Source organism: Triturus cristatus, chromosome 11, assembly GCF_964204655.1.
Source record: "Triturus cristatus chromosome 11, aTriCri1.1, whole genome shotgun sequence".
In the NCBI taxonomy this organism is placed as follows: domain Eukaryota; kingdom Metazoa; phylum Chordata; class Amphibia; order Caudata; family Salamandridae; genus Triturus; species Triturus cristatus.
In genome coordinates, this window is record NC_140594.1 from 277,709,075 (window position 1) to 277,732,299 (window position 23,225).

Below are 23,225 nucleotides of genomic sequence, written 5' to 3' on the forward strand. Positions count from 1 at the left end.
ATTTTAAACCTCGAGCAAGGCTTCGTAGAAATTAATATCTTGATTCCTCACTTATTGTTTTTAAAGTGTAAGCAATGTTTCACAATATATAGGCAGGTGAAAGGATAGAGGGGCTTCATTATAGTCCATTTTGAAAATGTTCAACAATGTTCAGAGTATACCAACTGGACTAAAGCATTATGGCATATAGAAAAACTTTGATCCAGGGACTCAGGCTGAGAGTCGGTCAGTATCTGTAAACACCTTTCCCTGCTGAAGGCAACAAAAAAGACACATGCACTCCAAAAAGCGTATATGAGGACAACATAGCCGCAGAGATGCAGGGACAAGGACAGCAGCTGCTGTCGCATTATGAGGATGTCCACCATCTATGAGACTCGAGGAGGCCCCTTTTGGTGGTAAGATCAGCTTGGTTAGCCAAGGAAGTGAAGGATTTGGGTTATCAATGTAGAAAAACTCTAAAATAATGTACCAACGTTACAATATTTTCTCTTGTTCTATTGACAAATATTATTGCTAATATCTTGTTTATTTTTATAATAGTTACTATTCAATTCAATATAACTTTATTCAAATACATGTTGTATCCACAAAAGTTCAACAATAAAAATACATACAATTCATTAAATTAAAAACCATAAATGACGTATAATGAATAAAAAAAGTTTAGAGATCCAGAGCTCTCAAAAGTACATATGGTGCAAAATCGTGCGTCAGAGCTATACAGTATTCATGGAGCAACGTGCTCTTACAGCAGCTTTCAAAAAGGTACCCAAACAAATTGTCTCTGCGTCCTCATTTAGGTGAAGAAACAATTTACGTGCCTCTATTAAATGTCTAACTCCTCGTCTTTTTTAATAAAGGGACCAGAACCTTTTTGGACTATATAAGATAAAACCCACAAAAAAAAAGTGACATTGGCTGTCCTGAGTTGCCACCACAGGGACTTGGGGTAAAATCCAAATTAATGTTAAAACCCAGCGGGAAACATAGCAGATAGTTAGCTGTGCCAGCCCTACACCGAAATAGAAGGCTTCTTTCCCACCGCCCTCTTACTCTAGTTAAGTACATTACCATGTTATCTGAGTTGGCGAGTAACATGTTATTTGACACTCTCTTCTTCACTGTTTCCTTACGCAGTCTATTGGAAATTGCCTGGTCGTATAATGCCTGCTGTAACTGTTTTGTACTATAGCCTTATAGCCCGCAGTAGCAGGCTATACCGGCTATTAAAGGCCCGCTCCAGCATTAAAGGGCCGAGCCGAATGCGAGGACCTTTAACAAGGGTGCGGGACTTTAATAGCCGGAATAGCCCAGCTACGAAGGGCTATAAGGCTATTAGAACATTCTGCCGCTAGAGGGCAGAATGTTCTAACAAATAAAACAAAGGCTTCAGGGAGCGCGAGGGGATTGAAATCCCCTCAGTCTCCCTGAAGCCTTTGTTCACAGTCACAGCTGTGAACAAAGAAACATTGGAATGTTGGAGTTCCGGGCTTATACCAGCCATTATAAGCCCGGAGCTACTCCCATTGTTTTCAATGGAGCTCCCAACATTCCAATGTTCTAATAGTATTTAAATTGTTGAGTGGATCATCAAAAATCTTTTAAGGATTGACAGAGCATAATATAGATCTTACACTAGCTAGCCATGGAATTTCAATCCCCTTCTCACACCTGAGGCAATTCTTAATGATGTTCTTGGTTGAACAAGCTTCTTCATTTTTCCAGATGACAAGCCATAATAACTATATGTAATCCTCGATGTATGGGATACCTATTTCTCTATAGCAAATGTAAACAGAAGACGAAATAGGAGCCATAAGGGCCTTTCTACAAAATCTGTTCTCTTCCAATTGAACTGGGTTGCATTTTTGAAATTCCCAGACGCCAGCGCCATAAGTGGCCGCAGGCAAACATTGTGTTGTATATATTTGCAATAAAGGGGAGAGAGCACCCCTACCCTTCGGTTGCGGTAAGGAAAATAGTGCGCAAATTGACTTTGTTAGTTTTAGCCTGCTTTGCGCAACCTGTGGGCCCCATGAGCATGTGGCTGCAAATTATATTCCTAAAGAGGAAAATGTTCTAACTTGTGATAGCTTGTTTTTGTTGCCTGCAGAAATAGAGGATAAGTGATGTTTCTTTGGGCCACAGGCCATAATAAAAGATTGGGATAGATCCATGAATGCTAAATACACTGGTGACTTGCGTGCAATCTTATATTTTCCTATTATCAGTGTCAAATTTAAGCATTGTTCGACCGTGCCAACATTAGTCCTAAACCCATGTTTACAGGGATATAAAACTGACGTTGCTTTTACACAGTCCTTAATGTGGATGTATAAGATTCTCCCTAGAATCTTAGCTGTGGTGTCGATAAGAGAGATCAGTCTATAGCAACTAGGTTGGGTGCGGTCTCCCTTATTTGTAAATCCGCACAATGATGGACATTGACCAAGATTCAGGTAGCGGGGAGAGAGTCAAACCATGAAAAACATTCACTAACAGAGGTGCCCAGAACTCAATGGAATATTTGAAAAAATCTATTGGAACTCCATCCAGTCCGGGGGCCTTCCCACCCACACTTTGAGCAATTGCTTCCTCCACTTCATCTATAGATACAGAAAAATCATTACTATGGCCCTTGAGCTTTACTGTACTCGGATCATCAACAGAAGCATAGGTTTTTAGAAAAGTGTGCCTCCCAAGTAGCACTAGCAATATGACAACGGTGTTGCCAATTGTGTGCCTCTCCTTGGTGCAGTTACCTCACTTTAAAACAAATGTACATTTTTTGTTGCAGCTGATAATGCAAGTGAATCTCATTGATTTTGTAGCATTACCCTTTTCCTACTTGCAGTTGTTTTTATATATCCTACGGTATGTATCCACTTCTGTAGGATCCATAGGGATAGATGTGAGTGCCTTTCTTGAATTACGATTAGCCTTTGAGCATTCATGATCAAATTTCCTTGATTTAGAATGCTTAGAGGACATGGGGAGTAGCAATTTTCTTTTATTATTTAGGCATAATTGAGAGAAGGCCGGAACCACCCCTTTCTTCACACCATCTTTGTCCAAGCATAGTTTAACCAGGGCCATATTTTTTCTGACTATTGTGTGGAAGAGTTGGGCTTGGCCAATATCTCTCCATTTGGATCTTAAGCAACCAGTATTTATTTGTAAGCTGGACACCCCACACTCCACTCTTAAAGTATCCTTTGTAGACAGAGCAAATATTACCTTGAGAGGGCTGTTGTCCCCATAAGTCAAAGCATTGACCCTCCCTTGTAACACAGAGTTGAGTAAATTAGAAGTATCTATTATAGAAAGGTGTCCTCTGCCCCCTATGTGTAGTTATCACTTGCTCACTGGGGCCTACAACATCCATTACCTTAAGTAAACTATGAGAATCTAGCAGGGTCTTTAGTTCTGCTCCTCGGTTATCTGTGCAAGGAATACGTCTATTCTCTTTGACTGTACTACATATTGCTGCAGGAATATTATTGCAAGCCAATCTGGCATTAAAATCACCCACCAAATAAATCCCTTGTGATAGGCCATTGACTGCCGCAGCATATTGTAATCCCACCATATAATCGAAAACTTGGATACATTTAGTATTGGGAGTGTTACGAAATCAGTATTATAAAAATTATTAAACTAGAGAAACAATTGCTTGTTAAATTTTAGTGCTTGAAAATTATTATTAGTCTGGAGCGGTTTGGCATATGCCCCCAGTGCTAACTTCACCCAGATGGCCAATCTCCTAGCAGCCCTCCCAGAGCATGATGGTATGGCTGGAACATAACAATCAAAGCCATAAACATGAATATCGTCCACTAGTCATGTTTCCTGGAGCAATAGTTGGTCAAACTGTTTTATAACCATTACCCACGTAGGTAACAATTTTGATGCAAGCCCAGCCACATTCCAACTTAAAAAACGCAGTTTTGGACACCTATCAGCTTCGGACACCTATCGTCCCAAATGAATTGTTACTATCCATATAGTGTGCACTAGGCTAGTATTTTAATTTTTATAAATATTGAAAATATATTCCTAGTGTTCTTGACTGAGTCTATTCAGAATAAAAGAGGGTGTGGCTTCCACTAACTATTCCTGTAAGTTTCATAGGACTAATTGCTACCTAATACACAACTTACACATGTAATACTCAGTAAGCTGCAGAGGGTTGCAGTCCATCGGGTTCTCTGCCACATATCGGTACATTGACTAAGTTCTTTGTGGCAGAGGGCCTAGAGAACGCTCTCTTTGGTTATGTTCTGTAGAGGAATACCAGAAAACGTATCAACTGGGCTTATTGGTTGATTTTAGACTGTTCTTAAAGAGAGGTCTTCTATAGAATATTTGCAGGAAACATGCCTGTGTTTAATAAGTTGTTCATTGTAGATATTGTGCCAGCATTCAAAAGCTGGATATTTTTTAAGGTTTGTGTTGGGCAGGTACTCTGATTATGAGCTATTTGGTTTTTCGTCCTTTACCAGGTTATGGGATCTCAAAAGTGGTAGTGAATTGAATGATGGAAATGTAGGGTGTTTTTTCCTTTGGTGAAATCCACGTTGCCTTTGACTCTGACTGAGAGCCGGGTGACTTGCTGGCAAAGTAGAGATCTAAATGGCTAGCTTTCGTGATAAAGTGGTGTGACATGGAGTTAATAAGTCTTGTGCTAAGGTGGCGTTGTGGAGATGCATTCTGGCTTGTGGAATTCTAAGATAAATTTGCGGAGTTGCTTTGTAGTTGGTGCATTTATGATCCTATTCGCATTGTGAGCTTTTTGTTTTCTTAATGGTAGATTTGTAGATTATCTTGGCCATTTTCAGTCAGTTTGTTGTTTTTTTAATTTTATTCATTGACACCGAAGAGCAACCAATTGTGTTTTCATCTTTATTTGCCTAAAAGACTATAGTAATTCATTATTATGGCTCCACGTCTCCAGTAATATGATCTTGCTGCGCATTTTCTATTATAATACCCATTTCTTTAAGAGAAGAATTGGGCATCACTTCTACTTTGTGCTTCAATGGTGTAGCCTTAGGCACAACTTATGAGGGTAACCTTATTATTAAGAGAAGATGTAGCGCAGCTTCCAGAGCTGCTGACTCGGGAGCTGGGGATCCGGGTTTGAGTCTCTGCGTCAGCGCTACATCCTGTGATTCTGGGCAAATTGCTAAATCTCTCCATACCCATGGACAGCACCTGGATACCCTCATGGGTGATAAGCTGGAATATACAGATCTACAAACTAAAACTAATAAACCTATTTTCACTTCGAATTATTTTGAGACCAGTTCGATGACAGCCCAAAACATTTCCCTATCAATTATTGATAACATGTGCTCCTCTGCAGATAATACCCCACCCACCCCTAACTGGAAACTTGTGAGGTGGTTCCATTTGTTGGATGTTGTACACATTGTGCTATTCAAATTAGCCTGAGAAACAGGCATCTGTCAAGTAAAGGTCATACATTCTTGCAGCATGCTACACACTGTTCATCTTATTCCAAAGTGTTCTTTTTAATGACATCATCCTAGTGCACACAACACAAATTACAATATTCAATCTGTTTCATCCCTGCAATCCATAACCTGGAGGTACTAATCGTGCATAGTTTGCTTCATCATCAACATTAGGGTTGTATTGTGAGGATGCATCTTTACAAGAATAGTCCTCTCTACCAACCACTTTTCAGTAGAGTACTCATTAGCCATCTTATGGAAGATCTAGTGCCTTTGTAATCTAGACTACATCACACACTACCCAACAGAAAGACTATATAGACACTAGACCTAATAATGCACACTATCAAACTTTCAAGATGACGTGCAACACTGCTTGCAAATTAAAAGGTTACAAGTGATTTGTGCAGTCACAAGATGTGGAGCAATGCAGTTTTCTTTGATGGCAAATCTTTTTCCTTCTGTATATAGAGTTTTAAAGAAATTTTTATTTAGTTTATCACGAATTGGAGAAAATCGTTGGCTTAAAAAGGAAGATTTATGAGTCCATCCAGAATGCAACTAGTGCAACTCTTATGTGCAGGACATGATTTATGTATTGTGTTTTTGTCCGGGCCTACTCCATTTGCAAAAATGTTTTTAAATGATACCAATATTTTAAAATACCCGATTGAAACATGTGGGGAAGCACTGTTGAAATTAAATCCCACCTAGATAAATGTTATCATTTACATAAATTCTTTTTTCAAAGAGAAAAAAAGGAAAAACATACATTCTCAGACACGATTATATTATTGTATAGTGGAATCGAAAGGGTGTTGGTTGACATGACCATGTAATCAAGGGCAGTAAGGTTTTATATAGATCAAATTGATGTTTTATGAAATGTGACATGCTTTTAAAAGGTGTATTATTTCTGTGGAGGTACTATGAAATAGTTACATTTTAAAAGTAATTGATCACATAACTGTGTATAGTGTCCATGAAGCATTGACATTTGGCAAAGGTTTAGGAAAAAGAGACCGGAGTCAAGCCCCCGGGAAGCCAGAATCCAGTCCAATGAAGGATATTTCATTCAACCTTCATACAGTAATGACTACTGAAGTACGCATGATGCCCAACTCTACTTTCCTACACCACTGTACGTGGACACATTATTCATGACACATTTTTCTACAGCATTGAAACAAATAGGATAGAATTGCACTTAACAGATCATTTTCAAATGAGTTAACCAGTTGCCTTTCGAGTCAACTTTTTAATTATCTGAGGAGTGAATGTTTTCACTCTATAATGGACTGTTTTTTCTCTCCAATGCGGCAGGTCACTGGGATCAAACAGTCCAATATTCCAGTGTCACCCAAAGCAGAAGGTTATAATCATCCCAATAACTGTGCGGAGGATGATCTATCCATGCAGAGCCCCTTCAATTTTTTCAATTTTCTATCAAGAAAAATGACCTCTGTCATTATTTCTTTTCAGCCAAAATGTTTTTAAAAATCTTGCTGTGTTTTTAAATAAAATGAATCCAGAATACCATATATCAATCAGTTTGAGGCTTGGGCAATATTTGTTGCTGTGCTTTCTCCTATGCATCCCTTCCATCTTCTATGCATCTAATGCAAACAAATGCTGCCTGGATCTATAATAGGATATAGTCGACCACTATCCATTACAATCATTACACAATATACTATTCTATCTTGGCCAGCCATTTTCCAATATGCTTCTCTAAACACTATGAAGTGCAACCAGATAACAAATGCAACAAACCGCCTTCACTCTGGTCTAAAGATACCCTCGAACAGTAAAGGGAAACCATATCAAAAAAGTGCAGCCAGGACATACAATCTATCAATGAATTTTTAAAGTGAGTTACTACCCAAATGGGGTTTCTCAGTGCTGCAGGAAAGGAAAGAACAACACAAGGTTTAAGAGTCATGTCTCCAGCTGTCTCCGAAAACTCAAAAACAGAACCATATGTTTGCAGTTCCAGGAGGGAATTCGATAGAGAGAGACCAAGAACAGAAAAAGATCTGCAACCCTGCCTTGTGAGTTTGTAACAAGGTACGGCAGCTAAAAACTGGCACCCAGAGCGGAGAGTGTGCTTTGTGGGGTGGGGGGGGGGGGGGGGGGAGTAGAAGTGCACTATTGCCCTGAGATAGGCGGAATCCCCTCCATACAGGGATTTATGCATAAAGTATAATACTTTAAAATGAATGTTTCTCCACAGGCAACCAGCGGAGGAAGCGGAGGTGGGAGGCGACCAAGGCATGCCTAGGAACACGGCAATGCAAACGGGCTGCTGCGTTTTGTACCACCTACAGTCTTTTCGACTATTTTATTGAGGCACATAAATATAAAATGTTGCCATAGTGTATCCTGGAAACAAATACAGCCTGAACAATGATTTGTGCTTATAATGGAAGAAGCCATTGGGTGTTCGTAAGGCACTTAAGCATCAGAAAACATTAAGCCACGTTTTTGGCTCTTTAAAAGTTCACTGAGAGCATCACATCCAACCAGATGCCCAAGTTTGTAACCAACTTACATGGCACTGGCAAAGAGCCAAGATCAGCGGGGCACCATTGAGGGCCCCAAAGCACACAGATAGATATACTATAAAACAAAAAAGCACCTAATGTTGCATGCTGATGGGGCTAGAACATTCTGCGATCCTTCAGAGTGCAGTGCCCAACACGTTCTTGGCCTACCGCAAGTTTGTTGATCCTAGCTGGCAATATTTTCATGGGCAGCTGTGATGTTTCGATGTGCTTTCCTCGATTGAAAAACACGTTGCAGGACAGTGATGTAGATGTATTGTTTTAAATCTGATTTTTTTTTTTTTTTTAACTCACAAGAAGGTAAACTTTTGCTCCCTGTTCTTAGCATATTTATTTATCAGCAATATCTTACCTGCTTTCTAGCACCTTTCTGGACAGACGATTTGCTCTTCGGTTTTAAGTTTGCCATTCTTCACTCCCCATGCATAGTCTGCCATGAAAGGTGCTATCTTTATACCCGAAATACAAAACTTATTCGGTCTGGCTTGACCGCGCAGCTGTCCGTAAATCCTGTCCTTTCTAATTGTTCGCTCTGGTTTGATAGTACAGTTGATTGCAGGGCATGTTGTTTCTAATATACAGCGAGTAGACTCGTAATCATTACTTTGAGGCCAGGTGAATGACATCTTGGATCACCCCAGGAAACTTGGCTGATATATCAAACAGCTATTCCATGTGTTGCGGGCACAAATGGTGTTCAACACATTGAATCTATACCTATTGGCTTTGGCAAAGCTGGTCTTTGTTATACATTGCCACACAAGCATTAATAGCCATTTTGCGGTAGGTGTTTGAAAGGCGGTGTTTTTGCTGTTTATTGATGAGACAAGTGATGTACTCGAAAATGTCTGTTTAGTGCATCTGAAGCCGGGGTCTCCAATGAAAATCATCCGAGTTACTAATATTGGAGTTTTAATAGTGACCACATCAGACAAGATAACAAAGTGATCATATGCAAGATTAGCAGTCGTCATCACCTCAGTGCATCAGGCAGGGTTGCTAGCACTGATGGAAAAATGATCTGTCAATGTGCAATACCTTTACATGGGTACCAAGTTAATATTTGTAATAAATCTCTCCAACGCTGTATGATGTATCACTTACATACAAGATTTAAATATTTAAAATTCAACCATTTTTCTCCAAACCTCAGCTTATGAGTTGTGAAAAGACACAGCTTTTCACCTCAAATACACACTTTTCAATGTTGGTATACATATATTAACTCAACCCAGCAAAAACGTCTAATTTAGTAGGCTGGAGTGCACACAGGAGAGCTACTTTATAGGTAGAGCTAGCAGTAGCTAGCATATAGGTAGATGTAGAGCTAGCAGTAGCTAGCAAGCTACTCGTTGGAGAAGCCTGAGCTTATAGGCAGGTTTTCAAGACCAGCTTATTGGATGAGTTGCTGTTGGCTTTTGCTCTGTCTTCAAACCAGCGCTGTGATGTCCTTTTGAAGATTTTTGGTGTGAAACAGTGCCTTTTCCCCATCATCTGCACCGTCCACTTTAATTAGCTCAGTTTCACTGGACCATACAGCTCTGGGAAATAACTTTCATATAAGCAACGAGATGTATTCTATTCTATTCCTCCGCATCACCAAGCAAAGTCAGTAGAAAATTAACTAAATTTAAGTAAATTAAAAATTCTATAATAACATTTCTATACAGTGTTTGTTCTGATGGGTTTGTCATTGCTGCAATATTAGATTAGATTTTGCCTAACTTGATGGTTCTGAATTTATCAACCTTGAAAGGATCAAAGGCTGTCATGTTGGACTCAACCTTATTACCTACAGATTTCAGTAGCGAGTACTGATATCAATGCACTATCTTATGATCTAAATACTAGATTTGAACTAAAGTGCCACGTTTAAATTGTGTCACTTTGTGTGCAGGAATTGTGCCAATAGGATGGACCTCGTTCTTGGCATGGCCCGTGACAGGTTTGTTTACCAACTTGTTTCTCTCTTTCAGGCTGGGGTGGCACCTTCTGGAGGATCCTTCCTTGAACTCCCTCTGTGAGTGCTGCGAGGCGGACTGTATCCAGAAGAGCCCTCATTCAAGAGGAGATGCAGGTACTAGAAAGACTGGTAGGGGGGTGGGATGGTGCGACTGCTGTATGTAGAATTGTTTGGCAGGGTAAGACTGAATTTGTGATCTTGTCCACAGTGCAACAGTTTTTTTTTTTATCCCACCCAAGGGATTATGTTGGGAGTGTGATGATTTGTAGAACGCTAGCTAATATTCTTAGTCTTCTAACACTGGGGTGGAGGGTCTAGTGTGTGGTAAGTTGTTCCTGTCACTGGTGACAACATTAAGGAGGGCGTGTTTGTGTCCTCATAGGATCTTCAGACAAGCATTTTCAATGCAATAGGTCTCGCATTTGCGAGCGTTTAAGATATTTGCATTGAAAATTACAATGCCTTTTGTTTTGTGTTTTTAAAAGGAACACATATATAAAAGGCATTGTTGTTTTAAATGCCAAGAGCTCAAACTCTCACAAATGCGAGACCACTAGAATGGTGGCCATGCCCCCTTTTTAGACGCTGCTCGCATATTCATGTTACTGTGAGCAGTGTCTAAACAAAGGGGTGTGGCCACCATTATAGTGAAAGCGTGTATGGTGCGTTCACCCTAAGTTTGAAAAAAGTTATTTCAAAACCTTTGTAGCGCAGCCGTTAAAGTGAAAGCGGCCTGCGACGGTAATTAAATAATTAAGTAAGTGCAGCCGCTATAAAGCGGACCCGCTGTAATTTGAATAAAATATATTACAATTTGAAACAAAGCGGCGGGGGCTCCGATGCCGTGGGTGGAATAGGGGAAGAGCATTAAAGAAAATAGTGCTCACCAACAGCGTACCATGTAACAACCGAAGTAAAAGGGCTGGTCCTCGTGGGAGGTTACAATTGAAGACAAGGAGGTACTAAGGAGGGAATAACAAGCCTATGTACGAATCAGAAGCCAACATTTTACAAAGGGCAATGACATAAACCAATGACACAAATATGGGCGGAGAGTGGGCAGGGCTTCATGAGCATACTCCAATACAGCATGCCTCGCAGAGCGAGCAGCGCATGTGCGCTGCCCTTAGGCTCGACCTGAAAAAACTAAGTCAACAGTTAATCTAAGGTATAACTCAAGGCTTTTTTGTAAAAATGTTATTGAACAGGACCGAGTTTTTAAGGAGTTTTGGTTTGTTCTTTTCCGTCCTGCCCACATATAATTTTATAAAAAATACGAAATGCTCTGTGCTTGTAAAACAGTGCTTACTTAGTTTGGCTAAATTATGTACGCTTACAAAAAGAATAAGAAAAACATTTGTTTAAAAAAAGTAGAAAATAATTCAATGAGCATAAATGGTGTGTATCGTATTGTAGCATTTGTATAACGATTACTACACAAAGGTGGGGCTTTGAAGAAAGCTACACCATTTAGGGTGTGTGGTTGGTATTGGTTTTCTTGAGAATAAGGGAAGTGTTTTCATGTGTGTTATGACAACCGAGGTGCAGTTACTGAGTTAAAGAACACATTGCCTGGTGCTCTGAGGTGCGAGGGTATATGAGAAAGAGATGCACAAATGATAATGAGGACTAAACAGCAAAGCCAAAGTAATCAAAATGGCCGACTGGTGAGAAGCTCCATAAAAGAGCTCTGGTTGCTTGGGATCGCTAACCGCTATATCCCGGTTAGCCCCATCGGAAATCTGCACAGGAACGATTGAGAAAAAGTAGGAATAAAGAGACAAAGAAGAAACTTCTCAAATTTACAAGACCTGATACTCCAAAAGTTTGAATCCCCTATCTCTTAACGCTGCAAGTCGGAGCAGGATTGAGCTCCGTAACCAATGAGCTTTCTGGACTGTCTGCAACACGGACCATGCACCCGAAGGCCCTGTGAAAGATGATGACATCGATGATCTTGCATTCACTGTGAGCATCACTCACCCACGCGTCCTCGACATATTACGAGCCGGACAAAGAGTCAGCTGCCACGACGATCTGACCGCCCCACGCTGGATGAGAGGCTACAGCGGCTTTACCCTCGCAGATGACCCGTATCTACACCTGAAATCGTGGCTTTTGGCACCACTGTCTCGCTGCCTCTCGCCGTGACTCCTCGTCTCATAGCCATGACCGGGGCAAGATGGTGAAACACGGCGGCGGACTCCTAGTCTGCGCGATCTCCAGCAAGAATCCACTTGTACCACGCTCACATTTCTGTCTTTCGGAAGCCCTGATCCTCCCCTCCCTCCCGCCCGCTGCGTGAAGCATAGCTTCCATCAGAATGAAGCTGACCCCGGTCTGATGTTTTTGGCTCGCCAGCAATTTTTACATTCCTCCGGCAGACGGGAGTGAGGGAACCATCTTTTTCTATTTTCTACTTTCGGAGCACCCAGCCTGAGGCTTCAAGCTGTTTTGGCTCGCCTGCATTACTTAAATTACTCCGGCAGTCGGGAGTGAGGGAACCGGCTTTTTCTACTTTCGGAGCACACAGCCGGAGGCTTGAAGCTGTTTTGGAGTGCAGCACCCCCCTTGAGTAAGCGATCAGAGCCTCCTGCACGCTCAGGGAAATTGACGAGCAGCCCAACTTGGAGCCTCGTAAGTGATGACCGCTGACTAAAATTGCAAGCCTACGGTCTCACAGCACAATAAGGATTATGTGACCTTGGCAAGTTTATTTGATTTTGCTAAATTTGTACTTTTACTTTATTTCGTTGTCAGAAACTAATATGCTAACGCGGGGAATCCCATTTCATGATGGCTTTCATGTAGGCGGGAGTAATTTCTTTAGCCACTTCCACATCTCTCGCAACATGGCAGCACTGGTGATAATTGTGAGATTGGTCTAACCAAGCAATCATGTGAGAAACATAGGACTTCCCCACACTATGCACTCATCTGATAACAAAGAAGAAATCACCCCGCATAGTGCAGACAAAACGGAAAGAGGACTACACCGCTAGATAAAGAACAAAATGGAAGGCGAAAGGGGACCAATCACTACAAAGCGAATGTGGTCTATTGTGTAGTAATTACGGCGGCCATTTTGGAATAGCTCTATCTTAACAAGCCGAATCACAGAATAATCAGATTTCCCCCTTGCTTCCACATTGCACTATCTTGATGATGTGAGCTATGTTTGACTGACCTCCCCTGCGGAGCTACAACAGTTTGATATCTTGAAGACATGTCCACATGCTACCTCACAACTTCGGTTTAGCTAAATAACCACGTTGCTACCTCACAACATGAACTAGCTATCTGACTGTGACAGAATTTCGGTGCACGCACAATTCACACTTTTCAGTGGGGATTACACTCTAGATTCCCGTTTCACTACGACCTCTCAGCTTTCCTGCGCTACCTCGCAACTGGATTTAGTTAGTTCGATCACTGGCTACCGCACAACTTGATTTAGCTAAATTGACCGCGACTGCCAACGGTGCATTCACATGACATGCCCTCGGGGAGGTCTACACTTTGAATTCTGGTTCACTCCGACATTCAAGCTCTCTCCCTTCACGGCTGCCCTTGCGTAGTCCAAAATGATCTCCAGACTAGAAAAGTTTGGCACGAACAGCTACACAATTATCTATCCGACCAACCTCTCCAAAAATGCGACTAAATCTATGAAACACAGACTTCAGAGCTAACCCTGAAACCCTTATCTCTGACCCCTAACTCTGACCCAAAAAGGGTGCTATTACTAGTGACCTGATCTTCTTTACTAAAAGAAGAGCTCAGTGGAGATCGGCGTTCCACTCCTTACTCAGAATCGCCTCGGCCAAAAAGTTCCCTCCTGGTCTCAGACTCCTGGTTACGACCTCGCCCACATTTAGAGCAAATGCTACTATATCCATTTACAACAATAGGACTATATTAATTCAGGCCACAGATCAGAACCTGGACATCTTTGACAGATTTGCCTTCCTTAAAAGATCGTTGGATACTAGTGACTCCCCCTTCTCAGCCCATGAACATGCCATCCCGTAGCCTTTCTCAGGACCACCCTGACCCCTCCTCCGACCAGGATCGATCAAACCCATTCACTCCTGTTTCGACCGTAACTGATTCTCAGTTCAATTTTCAGACCACCCCCGCTAATGTACAAACTTCGATAGCCAAAGACCGTGGAGCCCCTCCAGTCCCAAATGATCAACTCCCTCCCCAGGAACCACACAACATCACCTTGGACCCCACGGGCCCACAGCGAGGCCCCCTTTCTCCGCCCTCTCTCCCAAATGTTCAACTGCCTCCCCTGGAAACATACAGCATCACCTTGGACCCCACAGGCCCACATCTAGGCCCCCTTTCTCTGCTTGCTCTCCCAACTTACCCTTTACCCCTCCCCCAGCACTCAGACTTGATGGCGTGTCTGGATGATTTATCTCTCCAGTTGCACCTTCTCTCTACTGAACTACATGAACTTAAAGTCCTCACATGATCTTTTTCCATGGATCAGATCCGTCCTCACCTCGGCGAATTTGCCCAGAGCCATGCCTAAGGTTAGAGATCATATGGGTCAGTTTTTTGCCCCCACAGTCCTAAAAACCATACCCCTACCTAACGCCCCCTCCCGCCCCAGAAGATTTTAAGACCTACCTGGCATCCAATTAACTCAATGTCCTGCTCAACTCCTGCTCAACTCTTACTCACCTAGGTACAACACCAACATGATCCCTCCAGAACAAATACAATCTATCCACGCTAACCTAAACAGAGAACCCCCTCACAATCCTAGAGTCATCAATAAAGACAACCTCACGAGAGTAAACTTCATCCAGACTCCGTCCCCCCTAACCCGGTACGACTTAAATGTGTACTACTCAATTGCAGGTCAGCCAGTAAACACGCCTCCGATATCTTTGACCTCATCCAAGACAATGATTTAGACATCATCATCCTCACTGAAACTTGGCTAAATCCCGCCTCCACCTCCCAGACATCCTTGTTCCTCCTACACATGACATTCTTAGGCTAGACAGAGCTCAGAAGCTAGGTGGTGGCCTAGCCTGTATTCATAGGAACTCACTCTCTATTTCTCTCACGGAGTCCGCTATGCCTTCATCCTGTGTAATAACCTGCTGGTTTGTAAACTTCACACTTTTTATCACTCTCCGGATGACAATCTCCCCTTCATCGAGAAAGTAATGGAACTCGTCTCTGGCAATGTCGACTCAGCAGTGTCCCAAATCTTGCTTGGTGACTTCAACCTTCATTGGTCTAACCCCAATGACCAGGCTGTAACCTGCCTTAAATCATTTTAAATGATCAAAAATTGATTCAGCACTGTGACCAACCAACTCATAATAAAGGAGAAATTCTAGACTTCATCTCAAAAGAACTGACCATCACATTGGACTCCATTACCCCTTGCGACTGGTCCGACCATTCCTGAGGAAGGCTCAACCAACAAAATCAAAGATATGGAAAAGAGACCTCGGATCAATAAATCTAGGTGAACTAGCAGCCCATTGTAAATCTGCCATCTCCTCCCAAGCTGACCTGGTCGAGGTACAGTTACTCACCGATTCCTACAACTCTACTATCTCCAACATCATAATGTATTGAGCATTTATAGAGCGCACTGTGACCCTACGGGTATCCTGGTGCTTGAACACGTGAGATCAGCTAACCTTGAGTATAATGGAGAGCACAGGGTCAAAAAAGTCTAAGAAGGTCATGGCCACATACTAAGCCCTAGGAAAGAGCCAAGTCTTTAGCTTCTTTCTGAACGGCAGCAGGTTTTCTACCTGTCTAAGTTCGGCTGGGAGTTTGTTCCAGGCCGAAGCTGCTGCAATACTAAAAGCTCTTCCTCCAGATCTAACTCTTGTAAACCTGGATACTCTCACCAGTTTAGCTGAGGAGGAACGAAGGTTACGTGAGGGGACGTACCATTCAAATCTGCTCTGTAATGGCTTGGACCCAATGCCATGCAGAGCCTTAAAACCTATGCATATCGACTTGAACTGTACCCTCTACATAATTGGAATCCAGTGGAGCTCAGCAAGGGCCTGGGACGCCGATGACTGGCGTGGTCTCATTTGAGCCAGCTTGGCCGCCATCGACTGGAGTCTCCTTATCCGATATTTTGGAAACTCCAGCAGCAACGTGTTGCAATAATCCAGTCGGCTCAGTACAATACTCCCTACTACCAGCGATCTGGTCTGTTTAGGGAGCAATGGAAGGATCCATCGAAGCACTCTCATCAAAGCGAAGCAGCCACCAACTATCTTGTTTACTTGGGACTCTAGGCTCAAATTACAGTCAAAGCGGACTCCTAGATTGAGTACTACCTTGGCGGGAGCTTCGAGAAAGTGGGAGAGTGCTCTACTGACCTGTCGCTCTGTGATCTTTACTGGATAGGGCAGTAGTGAGATTGACCTGTAGTTCTTAGGAAGCCTGAGTCTAATGAAGCTTTTTTCAAGAGAGGTGTAATTATCGCTTTTTTCCAGCATGCTGGCACCATTCCGCTCTCCAAAGATTGCTTACAGATCAGCCTGAGCACCGGAAAAAGCTCTATTCCTAAGGTTTTCCATATTTTGTAAGGTAGCGGATCCAGCAGGGAGCCTGAAGAGACACTGAGGTCTAATTTAATAAAGTGGTCCTCTGATGGTATTTCAAAGTGGTCAAGGCTACCAGAGATCTGTCATTTCCTGCTCTTGTTCCGGAGTATTAAATACCTCTTAGATTTCCCATTCTGATCCTCCATTGTGGATATACTGCCTGGTTGTAGCCCTTTAATGATTTTGCTTATTTTTTTCCTCAAAAAACACGGCTAAACCATCACAGAGATCTTGTGTTGGGGGAGTCTCCTTTTTTGTGCAAGCAGGATTAGTAATATCGTTCACTATTTTAAAAATGCTCTTAGCGCTATTAGAGGATTTCAGGATAAAGTCAGCAAAGTATTCAGCTTTTACCATAGCTATTTCTTTTTTTAGCTGGTTATTGTTTCCCTCCAGACATTTTTATCCTCATCTCTATATGCTCTTCTCCATTTCCGTTCTGCTTGCTTACATTTCTTTATCAGGAGTCTCAGGTTATCATTGTACCAGGGAGCAGAGGGTCTACTCCTTTTTTTAAAATATCTTTTAGGGGTTTGCCTGCATCAAATGTTCTATCCATAAAAATTTCTGGCAATGACGTTGACTTTCCAACGAGTCCTCTCCAGTCCCTACCTCTAAGATTCTTATTTTCCATTGGAGTAGCTATTTTTGATCTCAGGCTAACGATCCCGAATTGTACTAGATGGTGGTCAGACTAGTCTACTGGCAAGATTGACCCCATCTCAATTAGTTCTTTATTTGCAAAAATTATGTCCAATACATGCCCCCCTCTATGCGTGGGCTCTATGACCCACTGCATCAGATTTATGTTTTCACATGTCTGAAGGAGGTTTTTGAATCCTGAGTCTAGGCTCCCGTTAAGCCATAAATTGAAATCTGCTAAGATGAGTAGTCTTGAGTGAGTTAGCTCCATATTACTAAAGACGTCTGCCAACGCACCCTTCTGTTGAAGACTGGCTACTCCAGGTGGTCTATAGCAGACTATGCCAGTCATTACTTGTCCCTTAGGGTCCTGTAATGCAAATCCCAGTAGTTCAGAACCACTCACCTCATCAATATCTACTGAGATAAAGTCCCAGTTGTCTTTAAAAATAATTCCGACCCCTCCTCCTTTCCCCGTCTGCCTAGGTTTGTGTATTGCCTTGTAGCCCGGTGGGCAACTTAGCCCCAACTCCGGGTCTGACCCGGGGTGTGTCCATGTCTCAGCCATAAAAAAGACATCCAAATGATGGGTATCTAAAAGTAGTTGGACCTCCACCCCATGTTTATTCAGGGATCTAACATTAAGCATGCCACAAAAGAGCTTATCCTCTTCTTTCAGCTTTACTTGCCTCCTGGAAGAAGTAGCCTCCTTTATCCCCATTTCTGACTCACCAATGTCTCGCAGCTCCTTACTCTTGTAATGATAGCCCCTTTGTCCTTCGTGTAAAATGTCAAAACGGGCAGCATGGCTGGCGCTGTGTGCGGTCGGTGTGCGGACAGGCGCAGACGGGCTTGCCTTTGGCGTGCCTTCACCACTCCAACAAAAAATGCCTCTTCAAAGATATGAACAATTGTTACTTACCTGTAAACAGGTGGTTCTCCAGTATTGGTGTCTTTCATAGATTCACATGCTTGAATATTCCCCGTCGTCGGAGTGGGAGTCCCACGGTAAATAAAATAGCAATATATATATATAGCAAAATATATACATAAGTAATCACATAATTAGCGTTATATAGGTGTAAAAACACACATAGTGTACCTATAAGAGAAAACTCCATAGGAATACAATGGAGAGAGACAAAAGACTTTTGTAGTCTATCTCTGTCATTATGTAAGTCCGAACTCCAGCCAATCAGGCGTCAGCCCCTCTCTAGAACCTTCTCCTCAGAGCTTCTCACCTCAGATTTTCGTAGCACAAGAGTGACTGTAGAGTGCATGAGGAGAAGAGAGCCTCTGAAGGGAGGAGGGAGGGTCGCATGTGAATCTATGAAAGACACCAATACTGGAGAACCACCTGTTTACAGGTAAGTAAGGAGTAGTTTCTTTTCTGTAACTCCAGTTCTGTAGTAGGGGTATCTCTGTTATAGTCATAATCTAGTGAATAGTCCCGCCCATGTGCGTGGACCCCGGAGCAATAAAAAATAATCTCTAAAAGGTGACAAATCATGCAGACCTGCATACACCTTTAAGAGAGAATTTAATTTAAAGACAGATAATGCAGCCTATACCCACAGGCTACACTGTCCAGTACTTCAACTAGAATTCCACCAACATCCACAAACAGCACTGCCTGTCTAGTTTTTCTCCACATAGGAAAAAACCCTGCCTCTACCAGCAAAAGCCTCTGGAATGATAGAGAGGAAGGAGTGGACAGACAAGCCCCATAGGCTGCCATTATGTGGCTTGGAACAGGATACTGTGCCTTTAAGAAAACTTTCCAGTTTTCCAGAACTTTCCCCAGTATCCCAGAATGCCCAGCAGGTCCCATTTACTTTCAGTTCTTTTTGAAGGCGTAGCACGCCAGACCTGTAGCATTCTACATATGAATAAGTATCTCTCCACCGGGGAGGAGGGCGGGCGCTTATGACTATAACAGAGATACCCTTACTACAGAACTGGAGTTACAGAAAAGAAACTACTCCTTCTGTAGTAGGGGATCTCTGTGTATAGTCATAATCTAGTGAATAGAATGGCAAGCCCATCCCCACACAACAAAAGCGGTGGAGAACACATGACACTACCACTACTGTGCGAACAAATTTCGCAGCGAAGCCTGCCCAAACTGAGCATCTGCCCTGGCATCCGTGTCCAGACAGTAATGCGCAGCAAAGGTATGGACCGACTTCCAAGTGGCCGCCTTACAGATTTCCGCAATCGGAACATTACGCAGCAAAGCCGTCGTGGCAGCTTTGCCCCTGGTGGAATGAGCCTTAGGTTTACCCCCTAAGGTCTTATTAGCCTTTTGATAACACAATTGTATGCAGGACACAATCCACCGAGAAATGGACTGCTTAGAGGTCGCAAGACCAGTCCTGACTGAGCCATAATTAACAAACAATTGGTCAGACCTACGAATATCCTTGGTCTTATCCAGATAAAATTTCAACACCCTCCGAACATCCAGGGAATGGAGAGACCTTTCCGCTGGCGAAGAGGGATTCTGAAAGAACGTAGGTAAAGTTATGGTCTGGTTAACATGAAAATCAGAGATAACCTTAGGAAGAAATTTAGGGTGAGTACGCATCACAACCTTAGCAGCATGAAATACAGTATAAGGTTCTTGACAGCATAATGCCTGAAGTTCACTCACCCTGCGGGCCGATGTAATGGCCACTAGGAACGCCGCCTTCCAGGATAGGTGCTGCAATGAAGCCTTGTGAATGGGTTCAAAAGGCTCCTTCATCAGTCTGGACAGCACCACATTCAAGTCCCAGGAAGGCGAGGGAAGTCTGACGGGAGGAAACACTTTCTTCAAGCCTTCCAAAAAATCCTTGACCACAGGGATCTGAAAGAAGGAAGTCTGTGAAGGGCATTTCCTGTAAGCAGTCAAAACAGCCAGATGAACCTTAATGGAATGAAAATTAAGGCCAGACTGCGCCAGATGTAAAAGGTATGGAAGGATGACATCTTCCTTACATGTTGTCGGATCAAAGTTCTTGGACTTACACCAGATACAGAACCTCTTCCACTTGTAAGCATAGGATGTTCTAGTGGAAGGTCGCTTAGACTCCTTCAGAATGTCCATACAATCGTCTGGTAGATTCAGATGGCCATATTGCACTATTTCAGGAGCCATGCCGCCAAACTCAAAGACGAGAGGTTGGGGTGCACCATCTGCCCCCCGAACTTCGTGAGAAGGTCCGGCCTGCACGGCAACCGCATGTGAGGAAGGAGAGACCGGTGAAGAAGGTCCGTGAACCACCACTGCCTGGGCCACTCCGGGGCGATCAGGATCATCCGCGCCCTGGACTGGGACAACTTGATGAGCACCGCCGGAATCAGGGGAATGGGTGGAAAAGCGTACAGAAAGCTGTTCGACCAATCGATCCATAGCGCATTCCCCAGCGTCCCCCGCTGGTAGTACCTGGATGCGAAGTCTCGGCATTTGCTGTTTTCGGCAGTGGCGAACAGATCTACGTCTGGAGTCCCCCACCTTGCGAAGACTTCTCCTAGTACTTCGTCGTTTATGACCCATTCGTGGTTTTCCTGAATCAGCCTGCTCAAGGCGTCCGCCTGAGCATTCTGCACTCCTGGCAGATGCGTGGCCGTAATCGTCAGTCCTCTGGCCAGCAGCCAGCGCCAGATCGCCTGCGCCTCCTGCGACAGAGTGCGCGATCTCGACCCCCCCCTGCTTGTTGAGATAATACATCGTGGTTGTATTGTCCGTCTGTATCAGCAGCGAGTTGGTCTGGAAGGACGGAAGGAAGGCCTTCAGTGCCAGGAAGACAGATCTGAGTTCCAGGAAATTGATGTGGTACGTCGCTTCCAAAGCAGACCACTTCCCCTGAATCTGCAAGTCCCCGGAATGCGCTCCCCAGCCCTGGAGAGACGCATCCGTCACGACACTCGTCGTGGGAATGTCCTTGTGGAAGGGAACCCCCTTGAGGAGGTTTTCCGCCGAACACCACCACTTCAGAGACTGAAGAGCATGCAGCGACAGGCGTATCTTGTCGTCCCAAGAGCCTGTCCTCTGATCCCACTGATCCTCCAAACACTCCTGCAGTGGTCTCATGTGCAGCCGAGCGTGAGGCGTGAGGAAGATACAGGAGGCCATCGATCCCAGTAGAGACGACACCTTCCGCACTGTTGTCGATGGAGCAGTCCTGAGGTCCTGAGCCTTCCGAAGGAGTGATAACCGTCTCTCCTCCGAAGGAGACACGCTTGCTGACCGCGTATCGATGGAGGCCCCCAGGTACTGTATGCACTGGACCGGAGTCGTGACCGACTTGGACATGTTGACGTGTAACCCCAGCTTGTGCAAGAGCTCGCACGTCCATCGGAAGTGTTCTTGCGCTTCCGCGAAGGATGATGCCTTGATCAGCCAATCGTCCAGATACGGGTAGACAAACACCTTGTTCTTCCGCAGGTGTGCCGCCACCACCGCCATGCACTTTGAAAAAGTCCTGGGCGCAGATTTTAGCCCGAATGGCAGTACTGTGTATTGATAGTGATTGGCGCCGACTTGGAATCGCAGGAACTTCCTGTGCTTCCTCGCTATGGGCACATGGAAGTACGCATCCTGTAGATCTATGGCACAGAGCCAGTCTCCCCGTTGCAGCTGAGGGTAAATCTGGTGCAACGAAAGCATACAGAACTTCTCTCTGCGAATCCATTTGTTTGCCTGCCTCAAATCCAGAATGGGCCTGAACTCGTTCTTGTCCTTCTTGCGAACGAGGAAGAACCGAGAGTACAGACCTCTTCCCCTTTGAGACAGAGGTACCTCTTCTACCGCCTTTTTTCTCAACAAGATGTCTGCCTCCGCCTGGAGCTCTCTCAGCTGGAATCGAGAGCTGACCGGCGGAATCGCTGGAGGCGGGCTGATAAACCGAAGACTGTATCCATTGCAAACAATATTCAGCACCCACTTGTCCTGAGTATTTTTTCTCCACTCTGCCGGAAAAAATTGAATGCTTCCCCCCCCACTGGAGTGGGTAACGGTTGAGGGGGAAGTAACCGCTCAGGGCCGAGACCCGGCCGGGCCCTTGGTTGTGGTAGTAGCCTGCTGGCCTCCTCTACCCCTCTGGCGTTTCTGGAAGGGCTTGCGGAACTGCTGCTGTTGTGGCTGCTGCTGTCCCGAGCCCTGCCCTCGCCCTCTGCCCGACGATCCGAACCTCCTTTGGAACGGGCGCTTCTTTTTCTCGGCCTTCTCCAACCCGACGGCCGTCAGGGTTTCCACTTCAGCCTTCATGCGGGCCATCTCATCATCCGCATGTTTCCCGAACAGGGTTTCCCCCGAGAAGGGCAGGTTGGCCACTCTTTGCTGCGCCTCTGGCTTGAGTGACGTCAGGCGCAACCACGAATGACGCCGCTGGTGGACGCCGTGACAGTAGGCGTGGGCGGCCAATAAAGCTACGTCCGCCGCTGCGCTGATCGTTTGATTCGACACCAGCATGCCTTCGCGCACCGTCTCCAAGAAGTCCTCCTTGTCCCGTGGCAGGAGGTCTGCATATTGCTGCAGGGACTCCCACAGGGCCCAGTCGTAACGGCCCAACAAAGCCCCTGCACTCGCCGCCTTCATGGTGGTGGCGGCGGTGCCACACACCTTCCTGCCCGCAGAATCCAGCCAGCGGCTTTCTTTGTCGGGCGGAACCGTGGAGGCCGGGGCGGTCGCATGTTGTTTTCTTGCCGCCGTCACGATCACCGAATCCGGCTTCGGGTCCACTCTCAGAAATGACGGATCCGACTCCGGGGCCCTGTACTTTTTCATGAGCCTGGAAGGAGCGGCCTTCGTCGTCGCGGGAGTAAGGAACAGTTCCAAGGCGGGTTCCACCAGTCCTGGTACCAAAGGCAGTAGGGGGCGAGACAGGTGTTTTTTATGAAGCGTCTCGAATATCACGGACGTCGTGGGTGTTGGAACCGTCACCGTGATACCCAACTTTGCAGCCCCTCGCAACAGCACCTCTTGGAA

General features: G+C 44.4%; 1 protein-coding gene across 2 annotated transcripts in view; it reads left to right on the plus strand.

Moving 5' to 3' along the window:
• The window catches only part of LOC146784022 (zona pellucida sperm-binding protein 3-like), a 167,610-nt gene that overhangs the window by 126,626 nt on the left and 17,759 nt on the right, over positions 1 to 23,225 (plus strand). For both annotated transcript variants that reach the window (XM_085635833.1, XM_085635834.1), the window contains exon 6: positions 10,021 to 10,121. In XM_085635833.1, the coding sequence (XP_085491959.1) occupies positions 10,021 to 10,121 (101 nt within the window). The remainder of the gene's footprint in view (positions 1 to 10,020; positions 10,122 to 23,225) is intronic.